General features: G+C 51.7%; 1 protein-coding gene across 6 annotated transcripts in view; it reads left to right on the top strand.

Moving 5' to 3' along the window:
• LOC129863356 (CXXC-type zinc finger protein 5-like) overlaps positions 1-21,092 on the top strand; it is a 51,692-nt gene that overhangs the window by 3,781 nt on the left and 26,819 nt on the right. For all 6 annotated transcript variants that reach the window (XM_055935281.1, XM_055935277.1, XM_055935278.1 and 3 more), the window contains one exon: positions 5,343-6,346. In XM_055935281.1, the coding sequence (XP_055791256.1) occupies positions 5,540-6,346 (807 nt within the window). In that variant the 5' untranslated portion in view covers positions 5,343-5,539. The remainder of the gene's footprint in view (positions 1-5,342; positions 6,347-21,092) is intronic.

Here is a 21,092-nt window from a genome sequence, read left to right as displayed (position 1 = left end):
ACAGGTCAGTGGAATAGTAGGATAGTGTCTCTTCATAGGAGGCTGGCCATTGGGATGTTTCAGTTTTTTCAGTACACACTCTGAATAAAGCATTGGAGTCAAATTCATTTCAGTCCATTTTCATTTATGAATGGAAAAAATACCCACCCAATAAGTGTGTTATTTTTCAATTGGATTGTGGACATTAAATGGGCTCATAGTGAATAAGAGGATATTTCCCCAGAGGGACTGTCAAGGAACATTTAAAAGAGCCAACCAACACTACAGTAAGTGCTGATATCTAGTTGAATTGAGTTGTCGTTATTTAAAAGTATAGACACAAAAACGACAGGCTGCAGCTGTACATTGTCCATCTGTAAATAGCCCACCCAATCTACCTAACTCACCTCCATACTGTTTTTATTTACTTTTCTGCTCTTTTGCACACCAGTATCTCTACTTGCATACTTGCATCATCAACTGCTCATTTATCACCCCAGTGTTAATCTGCTAAATTGTAATTATTCGCTCCTATGGCCTATTTATTGCCCACCTCCACATGCCTTTTGCACACACTGTATATAGTGTCATTGACTTGTTTATTGTGTTATTGGCTTGTTTATTGTTTACTCCATGTGTAACTCTGTGTTGTTGTCTGTGTCACACTGCTTTGCTTTATCTTGGCCAGGTCGCAGTTGCAAATGAGAACTTGTTCTCAACTAGCCTACCTGGTTAAATAAAGGGGATTTAAAAAAAAAAAAAAAAAAATCAGCAGCATGGTGGTCCAAAATAGCGTAACTGGTGTATTTTAACACCAACAAACCCATCCGTTTAAAAATGAATTTATTATATGTCAATCTAGTAAACCAGGCAACTAAAAGCAACTTTCTAAACAATGTTTTGGGTCGTTTCTAGATTGTTAGCTAAATAGCTAACGTTAAGTTAGCTGGTTAGCCAGTTGACCATATCAAATAGCTGACAACGTCTTCACTTTAGCTAATTTGTTTTCGTTATTACAGGAAAATAAACTCACAAAAAGATCATTATATACAAGTTAATGGCAATCTAATTACAGAAAGTAGGTTACGGTTGTGAGTGTGACGAAATAAAAGCAGGGCATTCTACCGGAGAATTTTGGAACTTGGACACTGTCTCATTGGCCTAACGTTATATCGTAATTTGACTTTGGTGCAGGTCATGTTGTCCTTCATATTACCGTCTCTGATAAATACACACTATATCAAATAAAATCCAAGTTTTTTTGTCACGTGCAAAGGATACAGTAGGTCTTTTGTTTAGTATAGTAGCTAGAAAGCTAGCTAAACAATGAACCATAATCACAACTCATAACGTTACTACCTTTCATGAATATACAGGTAGCTAAAACTAACCAACTAGGTTCATTGTAAGTTAGCTAGCTAACATTAGGCTATAACTAGCAATACAAATGGATCTGAGATACTAATAATATTTCTACACAGATCATACACGTAACGTTAGCTAGCGAGCCAGCCAGCTAACATTAGCTAGCTAGCTAACAGTACACTTTAACTTGCAAAAAAAATCACTTTCTGAAAATCAGAAATGTATAATATCTGAAAATGTAGCTAGCTAACTTGTTTTTCAACCACTCCACAAATTTCTTGTTAACAAACTATAGTTTTGGCGGTTAGGACGTCTACTTTGTGCATGACATAAGTAATTTTTCCAACAATTGTTTACAGACAAATTATTTAACTTATAATTCACTGTATCACAAATCCAGTGGGTCAGAAGTTTACATACACTAAGATGACTGTGCCTTTAAACAACTTGGAAAATTCCAGGAAATTATGTCATGGCTTTAGACGCTTCTGATAGGCTAATTGACAACATTTGAGTCTATTGGAGGTGTACCTGTGGATGTATTTCAAGGCCTAGCTTCAAACTCAGTGCCTCTTTGCTTGACATCATTGGAAAATCAAAAGAAATCAGCCAAGACCTCAGAAAAAAGTTGTAGACCTCCACAAATCTGGTTCATACTTGGGAGCAATTTCCAAATGCCTGAAGGTACCACCTTTATCTGTACAAACCATAGTACGCGAGTACAAACACCATGGGACCACGCAGCCGTCATACCGCTCAGGAAGGAGACGCGGTCTGTCTCCTAGAGATGAACGTACTTTGGTATGAAAAGTGCAAATCAATCCCAGAATAACAGCAAAGGACCTTGTGAAGATGCTGGAGGAAACAGGTACAAAATTATCTATATCCACAGTTAAACGAGTCCTATATCGACATAACCTGAAAGGCAAGGAAGCTCAGCAAGGAAGAAGCCACTGCTCCAAAACTGCAATAAAAAAGCCAGATTACTGTTTGCAACTGCACATGGGGACAAAGATTGTACTTTTTGAAGAAATGTCCTCTGGTCTGATGAAACAAAAATAGAACTGTTAGACCATAATGACCATTGTTATGTTTGGAGGATAAAGGGGGAGGCTTGCAAACCGAAGAACACCATCCCAACTGTGAAGCACGGGGGGGGACAGCATCATGTTGTGGGGGAGCTTTGCTGCAGGAGCGACTGGTGCACTTCACAAAATAGATGGCATCATGAGGCAGGAAAAGTATGTGGATATATTGAAGCAACATCTTAAGACATCAGTCAGGAAGTTTAAGCTTGGTTGCAATTGGGTCTTCCAAATGGACAATGACCCCAAGCATACTTCTGAAGTTGTGGCAAAATGGCTTAAGGACAACAAAGTCAAGGTACTGGAGTGGCCATCACAAAGCCCTGAGCTCAATCCTATAGACAATTTGTGGTCAGAACTGAAAAAGCGAGTGTGAGCAAGGAGGCCTACAAACCTGACTCAGTTACACCAGCTCTGTCAAGAGAAATGGGCCAAAATTCACCCAACTTATTGTGGGAAGCTTGTGGAAGGCTACACGAAACATTTGACCCAAGTTAAACAATTTAAAGACAATGCTACCAAATACTAATTGAGAGTATGTAAACTTCTGACCCACTGGGAATGTGATGAAGGAAATAAAAGCTGAAATAACTCAATCTCTCTACTATTATTCTGACATTTCACATTCTTTAAATAAAGTGGTGATCCTAACTGACCTAAGACAGGGAATTTTTACTCTGATTAAATGTCAGGAATTGTGAAAAACTGAGTTTAAATGTATTTGGCTAAGGTGTATGTAAACTTCTGACTTCAACTGTATATATTTTTTTATTTTTTGAAAACTCAGGTTCCCTTTATCTAATACTAGGTTTTGGTTGAAGATCTGATAACATTCACTGAAAACAATATATTCAAAAATAGAGAAAATCAGAAAGGGGGCACACTTTTCACTAAGGAGATGAAATATCAACAAATCATACCTTCTATGACACTCTCTTCAACTGCTCTACATTCAAATTTGTGGATTCGGTTATTTGAGCCACACCCGTTCCTGACAGGTGTATAAGATCGAGCCCATAGCCATGCAATCTCCATAGACAAATATTGGCAGTAGAATGGCCCCATACTGAAGAGCTCAGTGAGTTCCAAGCTGCCTCTGGAAGCAACTTCAGCACAATAACTTTTCGCCGGGAACATCATGAAATGGATTTCGATGACAGAGCAGCCGCACACGAGCTTAAGATCACCATGTAAAATGCCAAGCCTTGTCTGGAGTGGTGTAAACCTCTTCATTTGACTCTGGAGCAGTGGAAACACGTTCTTTGGAGTGATGAATCACGCTTCACTATCTGACAGTCCAACGGACAAATCTGGGTTTGGCGGATGCCAGGAGAACGCTACCTGCCCGAATGCATAGTGCCAACTGTAAAGGAATAATGGTCTGGGGTTGTTTTTCATGGTTCGGTCCCTTAGTTCCAGTGAAGGGAAATCTTAACGCTACACCATAGAATTACATTCTAGACAATTCAATGATTTGTTGAGATGTGGAAGAACTTGATTGGCTTGCACAGAGCCCTGACCTCAACCCCATCAAACGCTTTTGGGATGAATTGGAACACCGACTGCGAGCCAGGCCTAATCGCCCAACATCAGTGCCCGATCTCACTAATGATCTTGTGGAAACAAGTCCCCGCAGCAATGTTCCAACATCTAGTGAAAAGCTTTCCTAGAAGAGTGGAGGCTGTTATAGCTCATGATTTTGGCATGAGGTGTTCGACGAGCAGGTGTCCATATACTTTTGGCCATGTAGTGTATCTGTGCATATTTTCTTTTTGAGTACAACATTATTGATTATCATAGGCTATGCCATTACATGTGAATATAGCTAATCGGACAGAAATGTAGGGCATCCACAAGGCATAATGATGATGAGTTATATAAATACTACATTACAATCTTCTGTATATGTTTTGTGGTTGGAAGGTTGATGATGTCATCAAGAATGATAACCAACGTACTTACTGTGTTGTAAGTGGTCAACCTGTTTGTTTAAAAATATATATATCTTTGTGTATGGCTGTTTGTGTGTTTTTTCTTCAAATATCTGATGCATACAAGTTAATATATTATGCAAATTAGGTCAACGCCTAATCAGTTAAATAAATGTTTAACATTTACTTTTAGATTTCTGTGTATTGCTGTGAATTGTTAGATACTATTGCACTGTTGGAGCTAGGAACACAAGCATTTCAACTCCACCCGCAATAACATTTGCTTAATATGATTTGATTTCCGGATATCCTTTCAACCCAAGAGGTGTGACCCTTACCAGCAGATTCACCACCAATAAGACTAAGACAAAGTTTCGGGTTATTAGGAGAGAGTGATGTCAAAATGGGAATTGTTCATGGTCTGAAGTCTTAATTCATGTGAAATGGATTTTAATTTTGTCAGTGTGTAGTGTGTGGGAATGATTGTTTCAAATCCCTTTGATGGAAAGTGTGACCATCCACAGGCCAGCTTCTCTTGGTTTTCTTCTGGGAAACACTATGGCTACATTCAACCTAGCCCTAAAGGGTGGGATTTATGTTGTACATCGGTCAAATTGGGAGTAGAATACATAGAAGTGCCTTTTCTCTCCTGTCACTGTCATTCAGTATTTTCATGTTTTGCTATATTCTGAATATTCTTATTTGTCTTATTGTGTATTGTAGCTGGGGGGCTTGAGGAACTTTAAGTTGTGTAAGTGGACTCATCTTTCCTGGCTATTAGTGGTTATGAGATGTTTGGGATACATGCTATCTAACGGAGCTGCCTCATTGGCTTTTTAGCTGTGTTCAATCTAATAAACAGGTAACATAAAGGAATGGCAGAGTAGCTGTCTTATGTAACGGAGTCTGTTGTTTACTAAGATGCTGTCTAGGTCCAACACTGAGCCTGTTATTGAAGGACCCTTCTCTCTCCCTGTGCCAGTTTGTAGGTTGACAGTGGAAGGATGTGGATGAGGGCTGAAGTTTAGACAGAGCACAAGGGCTCTAAGGCCTGCCTGTGATTGGCTGTCTGATTCGTCCACAGCGGGGAGGCGCCACCTCACCTGGGCTCAGAACAGACTGTGAGAACCTCTCGGCTCCCCCTCCCGCCCGCCCCCCCAGCCCTGCACGTACTGGAACATGTCTAGCGGACGGTCGGAGGGAAGCCGAGACCGGACAGCCGAGGCCCTAGAGCGAAGCAGCTGCAGTGAGGATGTCCCTGTCATCGAGCGCAGGAACCGCAGTGGCATCATCAGTGAGCCCCTGAGTAAGAGCCTTAAAAGGTCCCGCACCCTCTCCCAGTACACAGCAGCCTGCCCCACCAACACTAATGGACACGCACACCACAATGGAGAGACCAAGAGCCACCCGGCCAAGCCCCAGCCGCCCCCACAGCCCCAGCCCACTGTCTCAGCGCTGGCGGCAGCCAAGCTGGACCGGACCCTGGAGCAAGTCCTGGAAGGACAGAATGGCCTGCTGCACTTTGCCCAGGCTGCGGTGCTGTTAAAGAGGGCTGGGATGGAGCACATGCTGCTGCCGGGGGGCATGGGGATGGGGATGGGGGGTAGCGATTCAATCTCAGGGGCAAACGACTTGGAGGGTGCGTCTGCTGCGGACTCCATTGGCGGTATTGCAGACTTCCCGTACGGTGTGGGAGGCGGCTTCCCGTTCAATCCGGGACTGTTTATCATGACACCGGCCGGCGTGTTCCTGGCCGACAGCGCTCTGCACATGGCCGGCCTGGCCGAGTACCCGGCGCAGAGCGAGCTGGCCTCCGCCATCAACTCCGGGAAAAAGAAGCGGAAACGCTGCGGCATGTGCCAGCCCTGCCGTCGGCGAATTAACTGCGAGACGTGCAGCAGCTGCCGGAACCGCAAAACGGGCCACCAGATCTGCAAGTTCCGCAAATGTGATGAGCTGAAAAAGAAACCATCTGCCACTCTGGAGGTAAGAGTTCAGTGAGGAGACAGAGCTGGAGATGTCACAGAGGGCCACAGAGGGCCACAGAGGGCCACAGAGGGCCACAGAGGAACATAGAGGGACACAGAGGGACACAGGGGGACAGAGGGTCACAAAGAGTCACAAAGAGTCACAGAGGTACACAGAGGGTCACAGAGGGTCACAGAAGGTCACAGAGGGACACATAGGGTCACAGAGGGATACAGAGTGTCTCAGAGGGATACAGGGGGTCACAGAGGGTCACAGATGGACACAGAGGGTCACAGAGGGACACAGATGGTCACAGAGGGATTCAGAGTGTCACAGAGGGACAAAGAAGGACAGAAGGTCACAGAGGGTCACAGAGGGACACAGAAGGGCACAGAGGGACACATAGGGTCACAGAGGGATACAGAGTGTCTCAGAGGGATACAGAGGGTCATAGAGGGTCACAGAGGGATTCAGAGTGTCACAGAGGGACAAAGAAGGACAGAAGGTCACAGAGGGACACATAGGGTCACAGAGGGATACAGAGTGTCTCAGAGGGTCACAGAGGGTCACAGAGGGACACAGAGGGTCACAGAGGGACACAGATGGTCACAGAGGGATTCAGAGTGTCACAGAGGGACAAAGAAGAACAGAAGGTCACAGAGGGACACATAGGGTCACAGAGGAATTCAGAGTGTCACAGAGGGACAAAGAAAAACAGAAGGTCACAGAGGGACACAGAGGAACACAGAAGGTCACAGAGGGATACAGAGTGTCACAGAGGGACAAAGAAGAACAGAAGGTCACAGAGGGACACATAGGGTCACAGAGGGATACAGAGTGTCTCAGAGGGACAAAGAAGAACAGAAGGACACAGAGGGACACATAGGGTCACAGAGGGATACAGAGGGTCATAGAGGGATACAGAGGGACACAGATGGTCACAGAGGGATTCAGAGTGTCACAGAGGGACAAAGAAGGACAGAAGGTCACATAGGGACACATAGGGTCACAGAGGGATTTAGAGTGTCACAGAGGGACAAAGAGGGACAGAGAAGGTCACAGAGGGACACATAGGGTCACAGAGGGATACAGAGGGGTCAGGCAGGATGGGGCATAGGGATGGAAAGAGTGTTTGGAATGTACAATGTAACCAAACACATAACTAAACTTTATACTTGTATGTATGGAGTGTTGCACTGTTCTGATTTCTTTGCACAGTGTGGATATAGCTCCAAAGTGAAGGGTTAAGTAGAGGGGTGTGGAGGGGCTTTTTGGTAGGGCAGGGCTTTAAGCTGGGCAAGGGAATGACAGGTGGTGGGGAGGGGGAGGAGTAGAAATGCACCATGGGGTCTCTTTAGTCTGTCCTCTGCAGTGCAGCGCATGTCCTGAATGAACATCCCCTGTCCATACCCATGATACACAGCTCTCATTTTACCCCCTCACAAAACAGATGGAATGACCTTTTTAATTGGGGGTCATTGCGTGTTTAGCAGTTCACACAATTGTGTCTGTGTGTGATTGTGTGCATATGTTGCAAAATGAGTATTGCCTTGTGGGTATGCGCGAGTAGGAACGAGGAGATAGAAAGAGAGAGAGATGTTACAGAGAGCATGTCCGATGGGCTGTTTAGGATTTTGAGAGTTTGTGTGTTTATAGGTGTGTGTTTGACAGTGTGTGTTTGACAGAGTGTGGCAGTGAGTGATACTGTTTGTGTGTAAATGTTTTTCATGGGTAGTATGTGTGTGGTAGAACATACACTACATGACCAAAAGTATGTGGACACCTGCTCGTCAAACCACTCATTCTAAAATCATGAGCATTAATATAGAGTTGGTCCTCCCCCCCCTTTGCTGCTATAACAGCCTCCACTCTTCTGGGAAGGTTTCCACTAGACGTTGGAACATTGCTGCGGGGACTTTCTTCCATTCAGCCACAAGAGCATTATAAAGGTCGGGCACTGATGTTGGGCGATTAGGCCTGGCTCGCAGTTAGTGTTCCAATTCATCCCAAAGATGTTTGATGGGTTGAGGTGAGGGCTCTGTGCAGGCCAATCAAGTTCTTGCACACCGATCTCAACAAACCATTTCTGTATGGACCTCACTTTGTGCACAGGGGCATTGTCATGCTGAAACAGGAAAGGGTCTTCCCCAAACTGTTTCCACAATGTTGGAAGCACTGAATCGTCTAGAATGTCATTGTATGCTGTAGCATTAAGATTTCCCTTCACTTGAACTAAGGGGCCTAGCCCAAAATATGAAAAACAGCCTCAGACCATTATTCCTCCTCCCCCAAACTTTACAGTTGGCACTATGCATTGGGGCAGGTAGTGTTCTCCTGGCATCTGCCAAACCCAGATTAGTCCGTCGGACTGCCAGATGGTGAACCGTGATTTATCACTCCAGCGAATAGGTTTCCACTGCTCCAGAGTCCAATGGTGGCGAGCTTTACACCACTCTAGCCGACGCTTGGCATTGCGCATGGTGATCTTAGGCTTCTGTGTGGCTGCTTGGCCATGGAAACAGTTATTGTGCTGACGTTACTTCCAGAGGCAGTTTGGAACTCGTAGTGAGTAATGGAACTGAGGACAGACGATTTTTACGCACTACGCTCTTCAGCACTCGGCGGTCCCGTTCTGTGAGCTTGTGTGGCCTACCACTTCACGGCTGAGCCGTTGTTGCTCCTAGACGTTTCCACTTCACAATAACAACACTTACAGTTGATGGGGGCAGCTCTAGCAGGGCAGAAATTTGACGAACTGACTTGTTGGAAAGGTGGCATCTGAGCTCTTCAGTAAGGCCATTCTACTTCCAATGTTTGTCTATAGAGATTGCATGGCTGTGTGCTCGATTTTATACACCGGTCAGCAACGGGTGTGGCTGAAATAGCGGAATCCACTCATTTGAAGGGGTGTCCACATACATTTGTATATGTAGTGTAATTGTGTGTGCTTGTGGGTATTTGATGGCTGTGGCAGAATGTGTGTGTGTATGTGTGTGACATGGTCCATCTGGCCATGGGGCTGTCATCTGCAGCACCAGGTGTCATTGTGGCACAGGCGCCCCCCTCTCTCCCCCTCTCTTTCTCCTGTGGCACGCCCGTTTGGCTAAATGGCCTCCAAACTTGTCTTCTGGGTCACCTCGGTAGCACAGGACTCTTTTCCTCTGTAAGGTTCATGTGGCATATTACATTCTGTTTTTAAACCACTTCATTTGACAATTAAAGCCAGTACTGTATAAAGATGTGATAAACACGCCATGACAAAATGACATAACATCCATGACAATATTTTGGTATATTGCCATGGCATGATAGATAGATGTTATCAGGTGATTTATATGACCCTCAATTGTCATGATGACTTTATGCAATAATGAATTACCGTTAATAAGATGAGTGAAGCAATTCATCTCCATTAATTATACAAAGGACGCAACCGTCACATCAAAAATGGTCAGATTCATTTATTGTTGCTTTTTAAGATGTAAATACAAGGTTGATATGGTTAAGCTCTGCCGTCTTCTGTCTTTCAGCATCTTGTTCTTCCTGTAAGGATGTAGACATACGTTATATGAGCTATGCTAGTAGACAATGCTGTCCAGATCATGACATGTGTGCTCTCTAACAATGTCCGCATGTTCACAAATGAATTATCACACATTTTAAATTCTTTCTTGTGATAATGACTATTTTGGCCAACATACAGTCTGTAGAATACATCCTGAATATCCCCTATGGCTGTATGTACTATGCAATGCTACAACAGTGACGTTGATGAGACAGGGGGTGATCAGTTTGTGTACTCTGGTCGTAAAGAGTTGCGCTCCAAGCAGACATGCAACAACAGATCAATCAAGGCTTGACCCGCATGTTAGCTGGTTGTGACTTTTGTAATCAAGACAGGATTCCAGTTTTAGATGTCAACTCATGGTTTCACTGTCAACATTCCTACCTTACTCTGAAAGGTTTCACTGTCAACATTCCTACCTTACTCTGAAAGGTTTGTTTCACTGTCAACATTCCTACCTTACTCTGAAAGGTTTCACTGTCAACATTCCTACCTTACTCTGAAAGGTTTCACTGTCAACATTCCTACCTTACTCTGAAAGGTTTCACTGTCAACATTCCTACCTTACTCTGAAAGGTTTCACTGTCAACATTCCTACCTTACTCTGAAAGGTTTCACTGTCAACATTCCTACCTTACTCTGAAAGGTTTCACTGTCAACATTCCTACCTTACTCTGAAAGGTTTCACTGATGTACTCAGATGCTTGTGAATGTGTGTTGGTAATAGGACTTATTGTATGTTATTGATTGACAGTATGCTGCTGTTCACATGGTAGCAGTGACCACCAGTCTTTCACGGCATCAGATCAACAACAATGACTGCAGCCTTTACTATGAAGTTAATGTCTGCATTTGTTCTCCCAAACCAAAAGAAAGAATCACACAAACTAATCTCAGTTTCTAATTGATCGATGTCACATAGTTTTAGGATTGTACGCAGCTAATGAAATCAGATTGTTTGTCGCTGTTATGTTTTGTCACATACCAACATTATGGCCGTAGCGCGGGACTTTGATGTAATAATCTCCTGTTTAGCATTTATGTTTTGGCATAGTTTATCTTCAAACGAACTGTTGACTTCTCCTTCAGATTGGGTAAATGTTGTGCCTCATCTGCACTAGCAGACCAATGCTGTCTAGAGCTGTTCTGTGTTAGGATCAGCCTTGAGGAACAAGTCAAGAGGTCAGAGAAGAGTCTTGCAGAGTCAGTCAGTCAGAGTGATGTCATAACACCAGGTCAAAGGTGAGAATAATGACAGAAGACATATTGTGTGCAATAACACATCTGATATATGCCCATGTATCCTACATTGATCTTACAGATTTGTGTGTTCACGTTTATAATTTATTGGCGCTTGTCTGAGAGGACTGCCATTCATACTGCCGATGGAGGGTGTTCTTTCAGACTCTACAGAAAATAACATTGCTTGTACTATGAATCCATATTTCCCTATCAAGTATTACCACACTGTAAACAGTACAGATTGTGTTATCTAAGTTACTCTGTTTTATGTTCTGTTAACTGGGGCATTATGAAATGGTTAAATTGCCCAACCCCCCTCAGCCCTCTTGGTCACTGAGGTTAGGACAGGTTCAGGGGCACCTGGGCAGCACCTGGAACAAAATGGAGGATCATGGTCATTCGATCCGGCTCGTAAGCAGCATACCACAGTCTGTCATCTGCTGTTAGCTTGAGCTGGGGTCTAGAAACAGCCCCAGAGAGTCACATCTCACGTGCACGCAGTCCACTATCTAACAGGGATGCTAAGGATGGAGATCACTTAGCCATAGTGCTTATAGTGTGTGAGTGTGTGTTGTGTTGTAAAGATGTGTCATGTGATTCAATAAGTATTTTGATGCTTGGTTTGTTTTAAAACCTCTTCAGACGCCCGAAATCAGGGAAAAAAATGGTTGTTTTTAATCAATGCTTTGATAACATATTTATGATTCCTTTATGACACATTTGTAATTGTTAGTCTGTTTATTGTTAGTGTATATTGTTAGTGTATATTATTTGAAGTTGATGCGGTCCGATGTGGTGTGTGTATCTGAGAATAGAAAGAGAGGCCGGCGGCTCTGTGCTTTGATGATGGTTTCCATGGAAACCTCATGGCAGCCTAAAGATGGCCGTAAAAATAGAGTACGGGGAGGTGGCGTGCCGAGGCCTTAGCGTGCCGAGGCCTTAGCGTGCCGGGGCGTTAGAGTGCCGAGGCCTTAGCGCGCCGAGGTCTTAGAGTGCCGAGGTCTTAGAGTGCCGAGGCCTTAGCGTGCCGAGGCGTTAGAGTGCCGAGGCCTTAGCGTGCCGAGGCGTTAGAGTGCCGAGGCGTTAGAGTGCCGAGGCGTTAGAGTGCCGAGGCGTTAGAGTGCCGAGGCGTTAGAGTGCCGAGGCCTTAGCGTGCCAAGGCGTTAGAGTGCCGAGGCGTTAGAGTGCCGAGGCGTTAGAGTGCCGAGGCGTCAGCGTGCCGAGGCGTCAGAGTGCCGAGGCGTCAGAGTGCCGAGGCGTCAGAGTGCCGAGGCGTCAGAGTGCCGAGGCGTTAGAGTGCCGAGGCGTTAGAGTGCCGAGGCGTTAGAGTGCCGAGGCGTTAGCGTGTCGAGGCGTTAGAGTGCCGAGGCGTTAGAGTGCCGAGGCGTTAGCGTGCCGAGGCGTTAGAGTGCCGAGGCGTTAGAGTGCCGAGGCATTAGAGTGCCGAGGCCTTAGCGTGCCGAGGCCTTAGCGTGCCGAGGCGTTAGAGTGCCGAGGCGTTAGAGTGCCGAGGCCTTAGCGTGCCGAGGCGTTAGCGTGCCGAGGCGTTAGAGTGCCGAGGCCTTAGCGTGCCGAGGCCTTAGCGTGCCGAGGCGTTAGAGTGCCGAGGCGTTAGAGTGCCGAGGCGTTAGAGTGCCGAGGCGTTAGAGCGCCGAGGCGTTAGAGCGCCGAGGCCTTAGCGTAACGAGGCGTTAGAGCGCCGAGGCCTTAGCGTAACGAGGCGTTAGAGTGCCGAGGCGTTAGAGTGCCGAGGCGTTAGCGTGCCGAGGCGTTAGAGTGCCGAGGCCTTAGCGTGCCGAGGCGTTAGAGTGCCGAGGCCTTAGCGTGCCGAGGCGTTAGAGTGCCGAGGCCTTAGCGTGCCGAGGCGTTAGAGTGCCGAGGCCTTAGCGTGCCGAGGCCTTAGCGTGCCGAGGCGTTAGCGTGCCGAGGCGTTAGAGTGTCGAGGCCTTAGCGTGCCGAGGCGTTAGAGTGTCGAGGCCTTAGCGTGCCGAGGCGTTAGAGTGCCGAGGCCTTAGCGTGCCGAGAAGTTAGAGTGCCGAGGCCTTAGCGTGCCGAGGCGTTAGCGTGCCGAGGCCTTAGCTTGCCGAGGCGTTAGCGTGCCGAGGCGTTAGCGTGCCGAGGCCTTAGCGTGCCGAGGCCTTAGCGTGCCGAGGCCTTAGCGTGCCGAGGCCTTAGCGTGCCGAGGCGTTAGCGTGCCGAGGCGTTAGAGTGCCGAGGCGTCAGAGTGCCGAGGCGTTAGAGTGTCGAGGCCTTAGCGTGCCGAGGCGTTAGAGTGCCGAGGCGTTAGAGTGTCGAGGCGTTAGAGTGCGGAGGCGTTAGCGTGCCGAGGCGTTAGAGTGTCGAGGCGTTAGAGTGTCGAGGCGTTAGAGTGCCGAGGCGTTAGAGTGCCGAGGCGTTAGAGTGCCGAGGCGTTAGAGTGCCGAGAAGTTAGAGTGCCGAGGCGTTAGAGTGTCGAGGCGTTAGAGTGTCGAGGCGTTAGAGTGTCGAGGCGTTAGAGTGCCGAGGCGTTAGAGTGCCGAGGCGTTAGAGTGCCGAGGCGTTAGAGTGCCGAGGCGTTAGAGTGCCGAGGCGTTAGAGTGCCGAGGCGTTAGAGTGCCGAGGCCTTAGCGTGCCGAGGCGTTAGAGTGCCGAGGCCTTAGCGTACCGAGGCGTTAGCGTGCCGAGGCCTTAGCGTGCCGAGGCCTTAGCGTGCCGAGGCGTTAGCGTGCCGAGGACTTAGCGTGTCGAGGCCTTAGCGTGCCGAGGCGTTAGCGTGCCGAGGCCTTAGCGTGCCGAGGCCTTAGCGTGCCGAGGCCTTAGCGTGTCGAGGCCTTAGCGTGCCGAGGCCTTAGCGTGCCGAGGCGTTAGAGTGCCGAGGCCTTAGCGTGCCGAGGCCTTAGCGTGCCGAGGCGTTAGCGTGCCGAGGCCTTAGCGTTCCGAGGCGTTAGCGTGCCGAGGCCTTAGCGTGCCGAGGCGTTAGAGTGCCGAGGCGTTAGAGTGCCGAGGCGTTAGCGTGCCGAGGCGTTAGAGTGCCGAGGCCTTAGCGTGCCGAGGCCTTAGCGTTCCGAGGCGTTAGCGTGCCGAGGCCTTAGCGTGCCGAGGCCTTAGCGTGCCGAGGCGTTAGAGTGCCGAGGCGTTAGAGTGCCGAGGCGTTACAGTGCCGAGGCGTTAGAGTGCCGAGGCGTTAGAGTGTCGAGGCGTTAGAGTGCCGAGGCGTTAGAGTGCCGAGGCGTTAGAGTGTCGAGGCGTTAGAGTGCCGAGGCGTTAGAGTGCCGAGGCGTTAGAGTGCCGAGGCGTTAGAGTGCCGAGGCGTTAGAGTTTCGAGGCGTTAGAGTGTCGAGGCGTTAGAGTGTCGAGGCGTTAGAGTGCCGAGGCGTTAGAGTGCCGAGGCGTTAGAGTGCCGAGGCGTTAGAGTGCCGAGGCGTTAGAGTGTCGAGGCGTTAGAGTGCCGAGGCCTTAGCGTGCCGAGGCCTTAGCGTGCCGAGGCCTTAACGTGCCGAGGCGTTAGAGTGCCGAGGCCTTAGCGTACCGAGGCGTTAGCGTGCCGAGGCCTTAGCGTGCCGAGGCCTTAGCGTGCCGAGGCGTTAGCGTGCCGAGGACTTAGCGTGTCGAGGCCTTAGTGTGCCGAGGTGTTAGCGTGCCGAGGCCTTAGCGTGCCGAGGCCTTAGCGTGCCGAGGCCTTAGCGTGCCGAGGCCTTAGCGTGCCGAGGCGTTAGAGTGCCGAGGCGTTAGAGGGCCGAGGCGTTAGAGTGCCGAGGCGTTAGAGTGCCGAGGCGTTAGAGTGTCGAGGCGTTAGAGTGCTGAGGCGTTAGAGTGCCGAGGCGTTAGAGTGCCGAGGCGTTAGAGTGCCGAGGCGTCAGCGTGCCGAGGCGTTAGAGTGTCGAGGCGTTAGAGTGTCGAGGCGTTAGAGTGCCGAGGCGTTAGAGTGCCGAGGCGTTAGAGTGCCGAGGCGTCAGCGTACCGAGGCGTTAGAGTGCCGAGGCGTTAGAGTGTCGAGGCGTTAGAGTGCCGAGACGTTAGAGTGCCGAGGCGTTAGAGTGCCGAGGCGTTAGAGTGCCGAGGCGTTAGAGTGCCGAGACGTTAGAGTGTCGAGGCGTTAGAGTGCCGAGGCGTTAGAGTGCCGAGGCCTTAGCGTGTCGAGGCGTTAGAGTGTCGAGGCGTTAGAGTGCCGAGGCGTTAGAGTGCCGAGGCGTTAGAGTGTCGAGGCGTTAGAGTGTCGAGGCGTTAGAGTGCCGAGGCGTTAGAGTGCCGAGGCGTTAGAGTGCCGAGGCCTTAGCGTGTCGAGGCGTTAGAGTGCCGAGGCGTTAGAGTGCCGAGGCGTCAGCGTGCCGAGGCGTTAGAGTGTCGAGGCGTTAGAGTGTCGAGGCGTTAGAGTGCCGAGGCGTTAGAGTGCCGAGGCGTTAGAGTGCCGAGGCGTTAGAGTGCCGAGGCGTTAGAGTGCCGAGGCGTTAGAGTGCCGAGGCCTTAGCGTGTCGAGGCCTTAGCGTGTCGAGGCGTTAGAGTGCTGAGGCCTTAGCGTGCCGAGGCGTTACAGTGCTGAGGCGTTAGAGCGCCGAGGCGTTAGAGTGCTGAGGCGTTAGAGTCCCGAGGCGTTAGAGTGCTGAGGCGTTAGAGTGCTGAGGCGTTAGCGTGCTGAGGCCTTAGCGTGCCGAGGCCTTAGCGTCCTGAGGCGTTAGCGTCTTGAGGCCTTAGCGTGCCGAGGCCTTAGCGTGCCGAGGCGTTAGAGTGCCGAGGTGTTAGAGTGCTGAGGCCTTAGCGTGCCGAGGCGTTAGCGTGCTGAGGCCTTAGCGTCCTGAGGCGTTAGCGGGCTGAGGCGTTAGCGTGCTGAGGCCTTAGCGTGCCGAGGCCTTAGCGTGCCGAGGCGCTAGAGTGCCGAGGCGTTAGAGTGCCGAGGCGTTAGAGTGCCGAGGCCTTAGCGTGCCGAGGCCTTAGCGTGTCGAGGCCTTAGCGTGCCGAGGCGTTAGAGTGTCGAGGCCTTAGCGTGCCGAGGCCTTAGCGTGCCGAGGCGTTAGAGTGCCGAGGCGTTAGCGTGTCGAGGCGTTAGAGTGTCGAGGCGTTAGAGTGCTGAGGCGTTAGAGTGTCGAGGCGTTAGAGTGCCGAGGCGTTAGAGTGCCGAGGCGTCAGCGTACCGAGGCGTTAGAGTGTCGAGGCGTTAGAGTGTCGAGGCGTTAGAGTGCCGAGACGTTAGAGTGCCGAGGCGTTAGAGTGCCGAGGCGTTAGAGTGCCGAGGCGTTAGAGTGCCGAGGCGTTAGAGTGCCGAGGCGTTAGAGTGCCGAGGCCTTAGCGTGTCGAGGCGTTAGAGTGTCGAGGCGTTAGAGTGCCGAGGCGTTAGAGTGCCGAGGCGTTAGAGTGCCGAGGCGTTAGAGTACCGAGGCGTTAGAGTGCCGAGACGTTAGAGTGCCGAGACGTTAGGCGTTGTAGTGCCGAGGCGTTAGAGTGCTGAGGCCTTAGCGTGTCGAGGCGTTAGAGTGCTGAGGCGTTAGAGTGCTGAGGCGTTAGAGTGCTGAGGCCTTAGCGTGTCGAGGCGTTAGAGTGCCGAGGCGTTAGAGTGCTGAGGCGTTAGAGTGCTGAGGCGTTAGAGTGTCGAGGCGTTAGAGTGCTGAGGCGTTAGAGTGTCGAGGCCTTAGCGTGTCGAGGCATTAGAGTGCTGAGGCCTTAGCGTGTCGAGGCGTTAGAGTGCTGAGGCCTTAGCGTGCCGAGGCGTTACAGTGCTGAGGCGTTAGAGCGCCGAGGCGTTAGAGTGCCGAGGCATTAGAGTGCCGAGGCGTTAGAGTGCCGAGGCGTTAGAGTGCCGAGGCGTTAGAGTGCCGAGGCGTTAGAGTGCCGAGGCGTTAGAGTGCCGAGGCCTTAGCGTGTCGAGGCGTTAGCGTGTCGAGGCGTTAGAGTGCCGAGGCGTTAGAGTGCCGAGGCGTTAGAGTGCCGAGGCGTTAGAGTGCCGAGACGTGAGAGTGCCGAGACGTTAGAGTGCCGAGAAGTTAGAGTGCCGAGGCGTTAGAGTGCCGAGGCGTTAGAGTGCCGAGGCGTTAGAGTGCCGAGGCGTTAGAGTGCCGAGGCGTTAGAGTGCCGAGGCTTTAGAGTGCCGAGGCGTCAGAGTGCCGAGGCGTCAGAGTGCCGAGGCGTCAGAGTGCCGAGGCGTCAGAGTGCCGAGGCGTTAGAGTGCCGAGGCCTTAGCGTGTCGAGGCGTTAGAGTGCTGAGGCTTTAGAGTGGTGAGGCTTTAGAGTGCTGAGGCGTTAGAGTGCTGAGGCCTTAGCGTGTCGAGGCGTTAGAGTGTCGAGGCGTTAGAATGCTGAGGCGTTAGAGTGTCGAGGCCTTAGCGTGTCGAGGCATTAGAGTGCTGAGGCCTTAGCGTGTCGAGGCGTTAGAGTGCTGAGGCCTTAGCGTGCCGAGGCGTTACAGTGCTGAGGCGTTAGAGCGCCGAGGCATTAGAGTGCTGAGGCGTTAGAGTGTCGAGGCGTTAGAATGCTGAGGCGTTAGAGTGTCGAGGCCTTAGCGTGTCGAGGCATTAGAGTGCTGAGGCCTTAGCGTGTCGAGGCGTTAGAGTGCTGAGGCCTTAGCGTGCCGAGGCGTTAGAGTGCCGAGGCGTTAGAGTGCCGAGGCGTTAGAGTGCTGAGGCGTTAGAGTGTCGAGGCGTTAGAATGCTGAGGCGTTAGAGTGTCGAGGCCTTAGCGTGTCGAGGCATTAGAGTGCTGAGGCCTTAGCGTGTCGAGGCGTTAGAGTGCTGAGGCCTTAGCGTGCCGAGGCGTTACAGTGCTGAGGCGTTAGAGCGCCGAGGCGTTAGAGTGCTGAGGCGTTAGAGTGTCGAGGCGTTAGAATGCTGAGGCGTTAGAGTGTCGAGGCCTTAGCGTGTCGAGGCATTAGAGTGCTGAGGCCTTAGCGTGTCGAGGCGTTAGAGTGCTGAGGCCTTAGCGTGCCGAGGCGTTACAGTGCTGAGGCGTTAGAGCGCCGAGGCGTTAGAGCGCTGAGGCGTTAGAGTGCCGAGGCGTTAGAGTGCTGAGGCGTTAGAGTGCTGAGGCGTTAGCGTGCTGAGGCCTTAGCGTGCCGAGGCCTTAGCGTCCTGAGGCGTTAGCGTGCTGAGGCCTTAGCGTGCCGAGGCCTTAGCGTGCCGAGGCGTTAGAGTGCCGAGGCGTTAGAGTGCTGAGGCCTTAGCGTGCCGAGGCGTTAGCGTGCTGAGGCCTTAGCGTCCTGAGGCGTTAGCGGGCTGAGGCGTTAGCGTGCTGAGGCCTTAGCGTGCCGAGGCCTTAGCGTGCCGAGGCGCTAGAGTGCCGAGGCGTTAGAGTGCCGAGGCGTTAGAGTGCCGAGGCCTTAGCGTGCCGAGGCCTTAGCGTGTCGAGGCCTTAGCGTGCCGAGGCGTTAGAGTGTCGAGGCCTTAGCGTGCCGAGGCCTTAGCGTGCCGAGGCGTTAGAGTGCCGAGGCGTTAGCGTGTCGAGGCGTTAGAGTGTCGAGGCGTTAGAGTGCTGAGGCGTTAGAGTGTCGAGGCGTTAGAGTGCCGAGGCGTTAGAGTGCCGAGGCGTCAGCGTACCGAGGCGTTAGAGTGTCGAGGCGTTAGAGTGTCGAGGCGTTAGAGTGCCGAGACGTTAGAGTGCCGAGGCGTTAGAGTGCCGAGGCGTTAGAGTGTCGAGGCGTTAGAATGCTGAGGCGTTAGAGTGCCGAGGCGTTAGAGTGCCGAGGCCTTAGCGTGTCGAGGCGTTAGAGTGTCGAGGCGTTAGAGTGCCGAGGCGTTAGAGTGCCGAGGCGTTAGAGTGCCGAGGCGTTAGAGTGCCGAGACGTGAGAGTGCCGAGACGTTAGAGTGCCGAGAAGTTAGAGTGCCGAGGCGTTAGAGTGCCGAGGCGTTAGAGTGCCGAGGCGTTAGGCGTTGTAGTGCCGAGGCGTTAGAGTGCTGAGGCCTTAGCGTGTCGAGGCGTTAGAGTGCCGAGGCGTTAGAGTGCCGAGGCGTTAGAGTGCCGAGGCGTTAGAGTGCCGAGACGTGAGAGTGCCGAGACGTTAGAGTGCCGAGAAGTTAGAGTGCCGAGGCGTTAGAGTGCCGAGGCGTTAGAGTGCCGAGGCGTTAGAGTGCCGAGGCGTTAGAGTGCCGAGGCGTTAGAGTGCCGAGGCGTTAGAGTGCCGAGGCTTTAGAGTGCCGAGGCGTCAGAGTGCCGAGGCGTCAGAGTGCCGAGGCGTCAGAGTGCCGAGGCGTCAGAGTGCCGAGGCGTCAGAGTGCCGAGGCCTTAGCGTGCCGAGGCCTTAGCGTCCTGAGGCGTTAGCGTGCTGAGGCCTTAGCGTGCCGAGGCCTTAGCGTGCCGAGGCGTTAGAGTGCCGAGGCGTTAGAGTGCTGAGGCCTTAGCGTGCCGAGGCGTTAGCGTGCTGAGGCCTTAGCGTCCTGAGGCGTTAGCGGGCTGAGGCGTTAGCGTGCTGAGGCCTTAGCGTGCCGAGGCCTTAGCGTGCCGAGGCGCTAGAGTGCCGAGGCGTTAGAGTGCCGAGGCGTTAGAGTGCCGAGGCCTTAGCGTGCCGAGGCCTTAGCGTGTCGAGGCCTTAGCGTGCCGAGGCGTTAGAGTGTCGAGGCCTTAGCGTGCCGAGGCCTTAGCGTGCCGAGGCGTTAGAGTGCCGAGGCGTTAGCGTGTCGAGGCGTTAGAGTGTCGAGGCGTTAGAGTGCTGAGGCGTTAGAGTGTCGAGGCGTTAGAGTGCCGAGGCGTTAGAGTGCCGAGGCGTCAGCGTACCGAGGCGTTAGAGTGTCGAGGCGTTAGAGTGTCGAGGCGTTAGAGTGCCGAGACGTTAGAGTGCCGAGGCGTTAGAGTGCCGAGGCGTTAGAGTGCCGAGGCGTTAGAGTGCCGAGGCGTTAGAGTGCCGAGGCGTTAGAGTGCCGAGGCCTTAGCGTGTCGAGGCGTTAGAGTGTCGAGGCGTTAGAGTGCCGAGGCGTTAGAGTGCCGAGGCGTTAGAGTGCCGAGGCGTTAGAGTACCGAGGCGTTAGAGTGCCGAGACGTTAGAGTGCCGAGACGTTAGGCGTTGTAGTGCCGAGGCGTTAGAGTGCTGAGGCCTTAGCGTGTCGAGGCGTTAGAGTGCTGAGGCGTTAGAGTGCTGAGGCGTTAGAGTGCTGAGGCCTTAGCGTGTCGAGGCGTTAGAGTGCCGAGGCGTTAGAGTGCTGAGGCGTTAGAGTGCTGAGGCGTTAGAGTGTCGAGGCGTTAGAGTGCTGAGGCGTTAGAGTGTCGAGGCCTTAGCGTGTCGAGGCATTAGAGTGCTGAGGCCTTAGCGTGTCGAGGCGTTAGAGTGCTGAGGCCTTAGCGTGCCGAGGCGTTACAGTGCTGAGGCGTTAGAGCGCCGAGGCGTTAGAGTGCTGAGGCATTAGAGTGCCGAGGCGTTAGAGTGCCGAGGCGTTAGAGTGCCGAGGCGTTAGAGTGCCGAGGCGTTAGAGTGCCGAGGCGTTAGAGTGCCGAGGCCTTAGCGTGTCGAGGCGTTAGCGTGTCGAGGCGTTAGAGTGCCGAGGCGTTAGAGTGCCGAGGCGTTAGAGTGCCGAGGCGTTAGAGTGTCGAGGCGTTAGAATGCTGAGGCGTTAGAGTGTCGAGGCCTTAGCGTGTCGAGGCATTAGAGTGCTGAGGCCTTAGCGTGTCGAGGCGTTAGAGTGCTGAGGCCTTAGCGTGCCGAGGCGTTACAGTGCTGAGGCGTTAGAGCGCCGAGGCATTAGAGTGCTGAGGCGTTAGAGTGTCGAGGCGTTAGAATGCTGAGGCGTTAGAGTGTCGAGGCCTTAGCGTGTCGAGGCATTAGAGTGCTGAGGCCTTAGCGTGTCGAGGCGTTAGAGTGCTGAGGCCTTAGCGTGCCGAGGCGTTACAGTGCTGAGGCGTTAGAGCGCCGAGGCGTTAGAGCGCCGAGGCGTTAGAGCGCCGAGGCGTTAGAGCGCCGAGGCGTTAGAGCGCCGAGGCGTTAGAGCGCCGAGGCGTTAGAGCGCCGAGGCGTTAGAGTGCTGAGGCGTTAGCGGGCTGAGGCCTTAGCGTGCCGAGGCCTTAGC

The sequence above is a fragment of the Salvelinus fontinalis genome, chromosome 10, assembly GCF_029448725.1.
Source record: "Salvelinus fontinalis isolate EN_2023a chromosome 10, ASM2944872v1, whole genome shotgun sequence".
NCBI classification, from domain to species: Eukaryota; Metazoa; Chordata; class Actinopteri; order Salmoniformes; family Salmonidae; genus Salvelinus; species Salvelinus fontinalis.
This window is presented reverse-complemented; position numbering and strand designations above follow the sequence as displayed.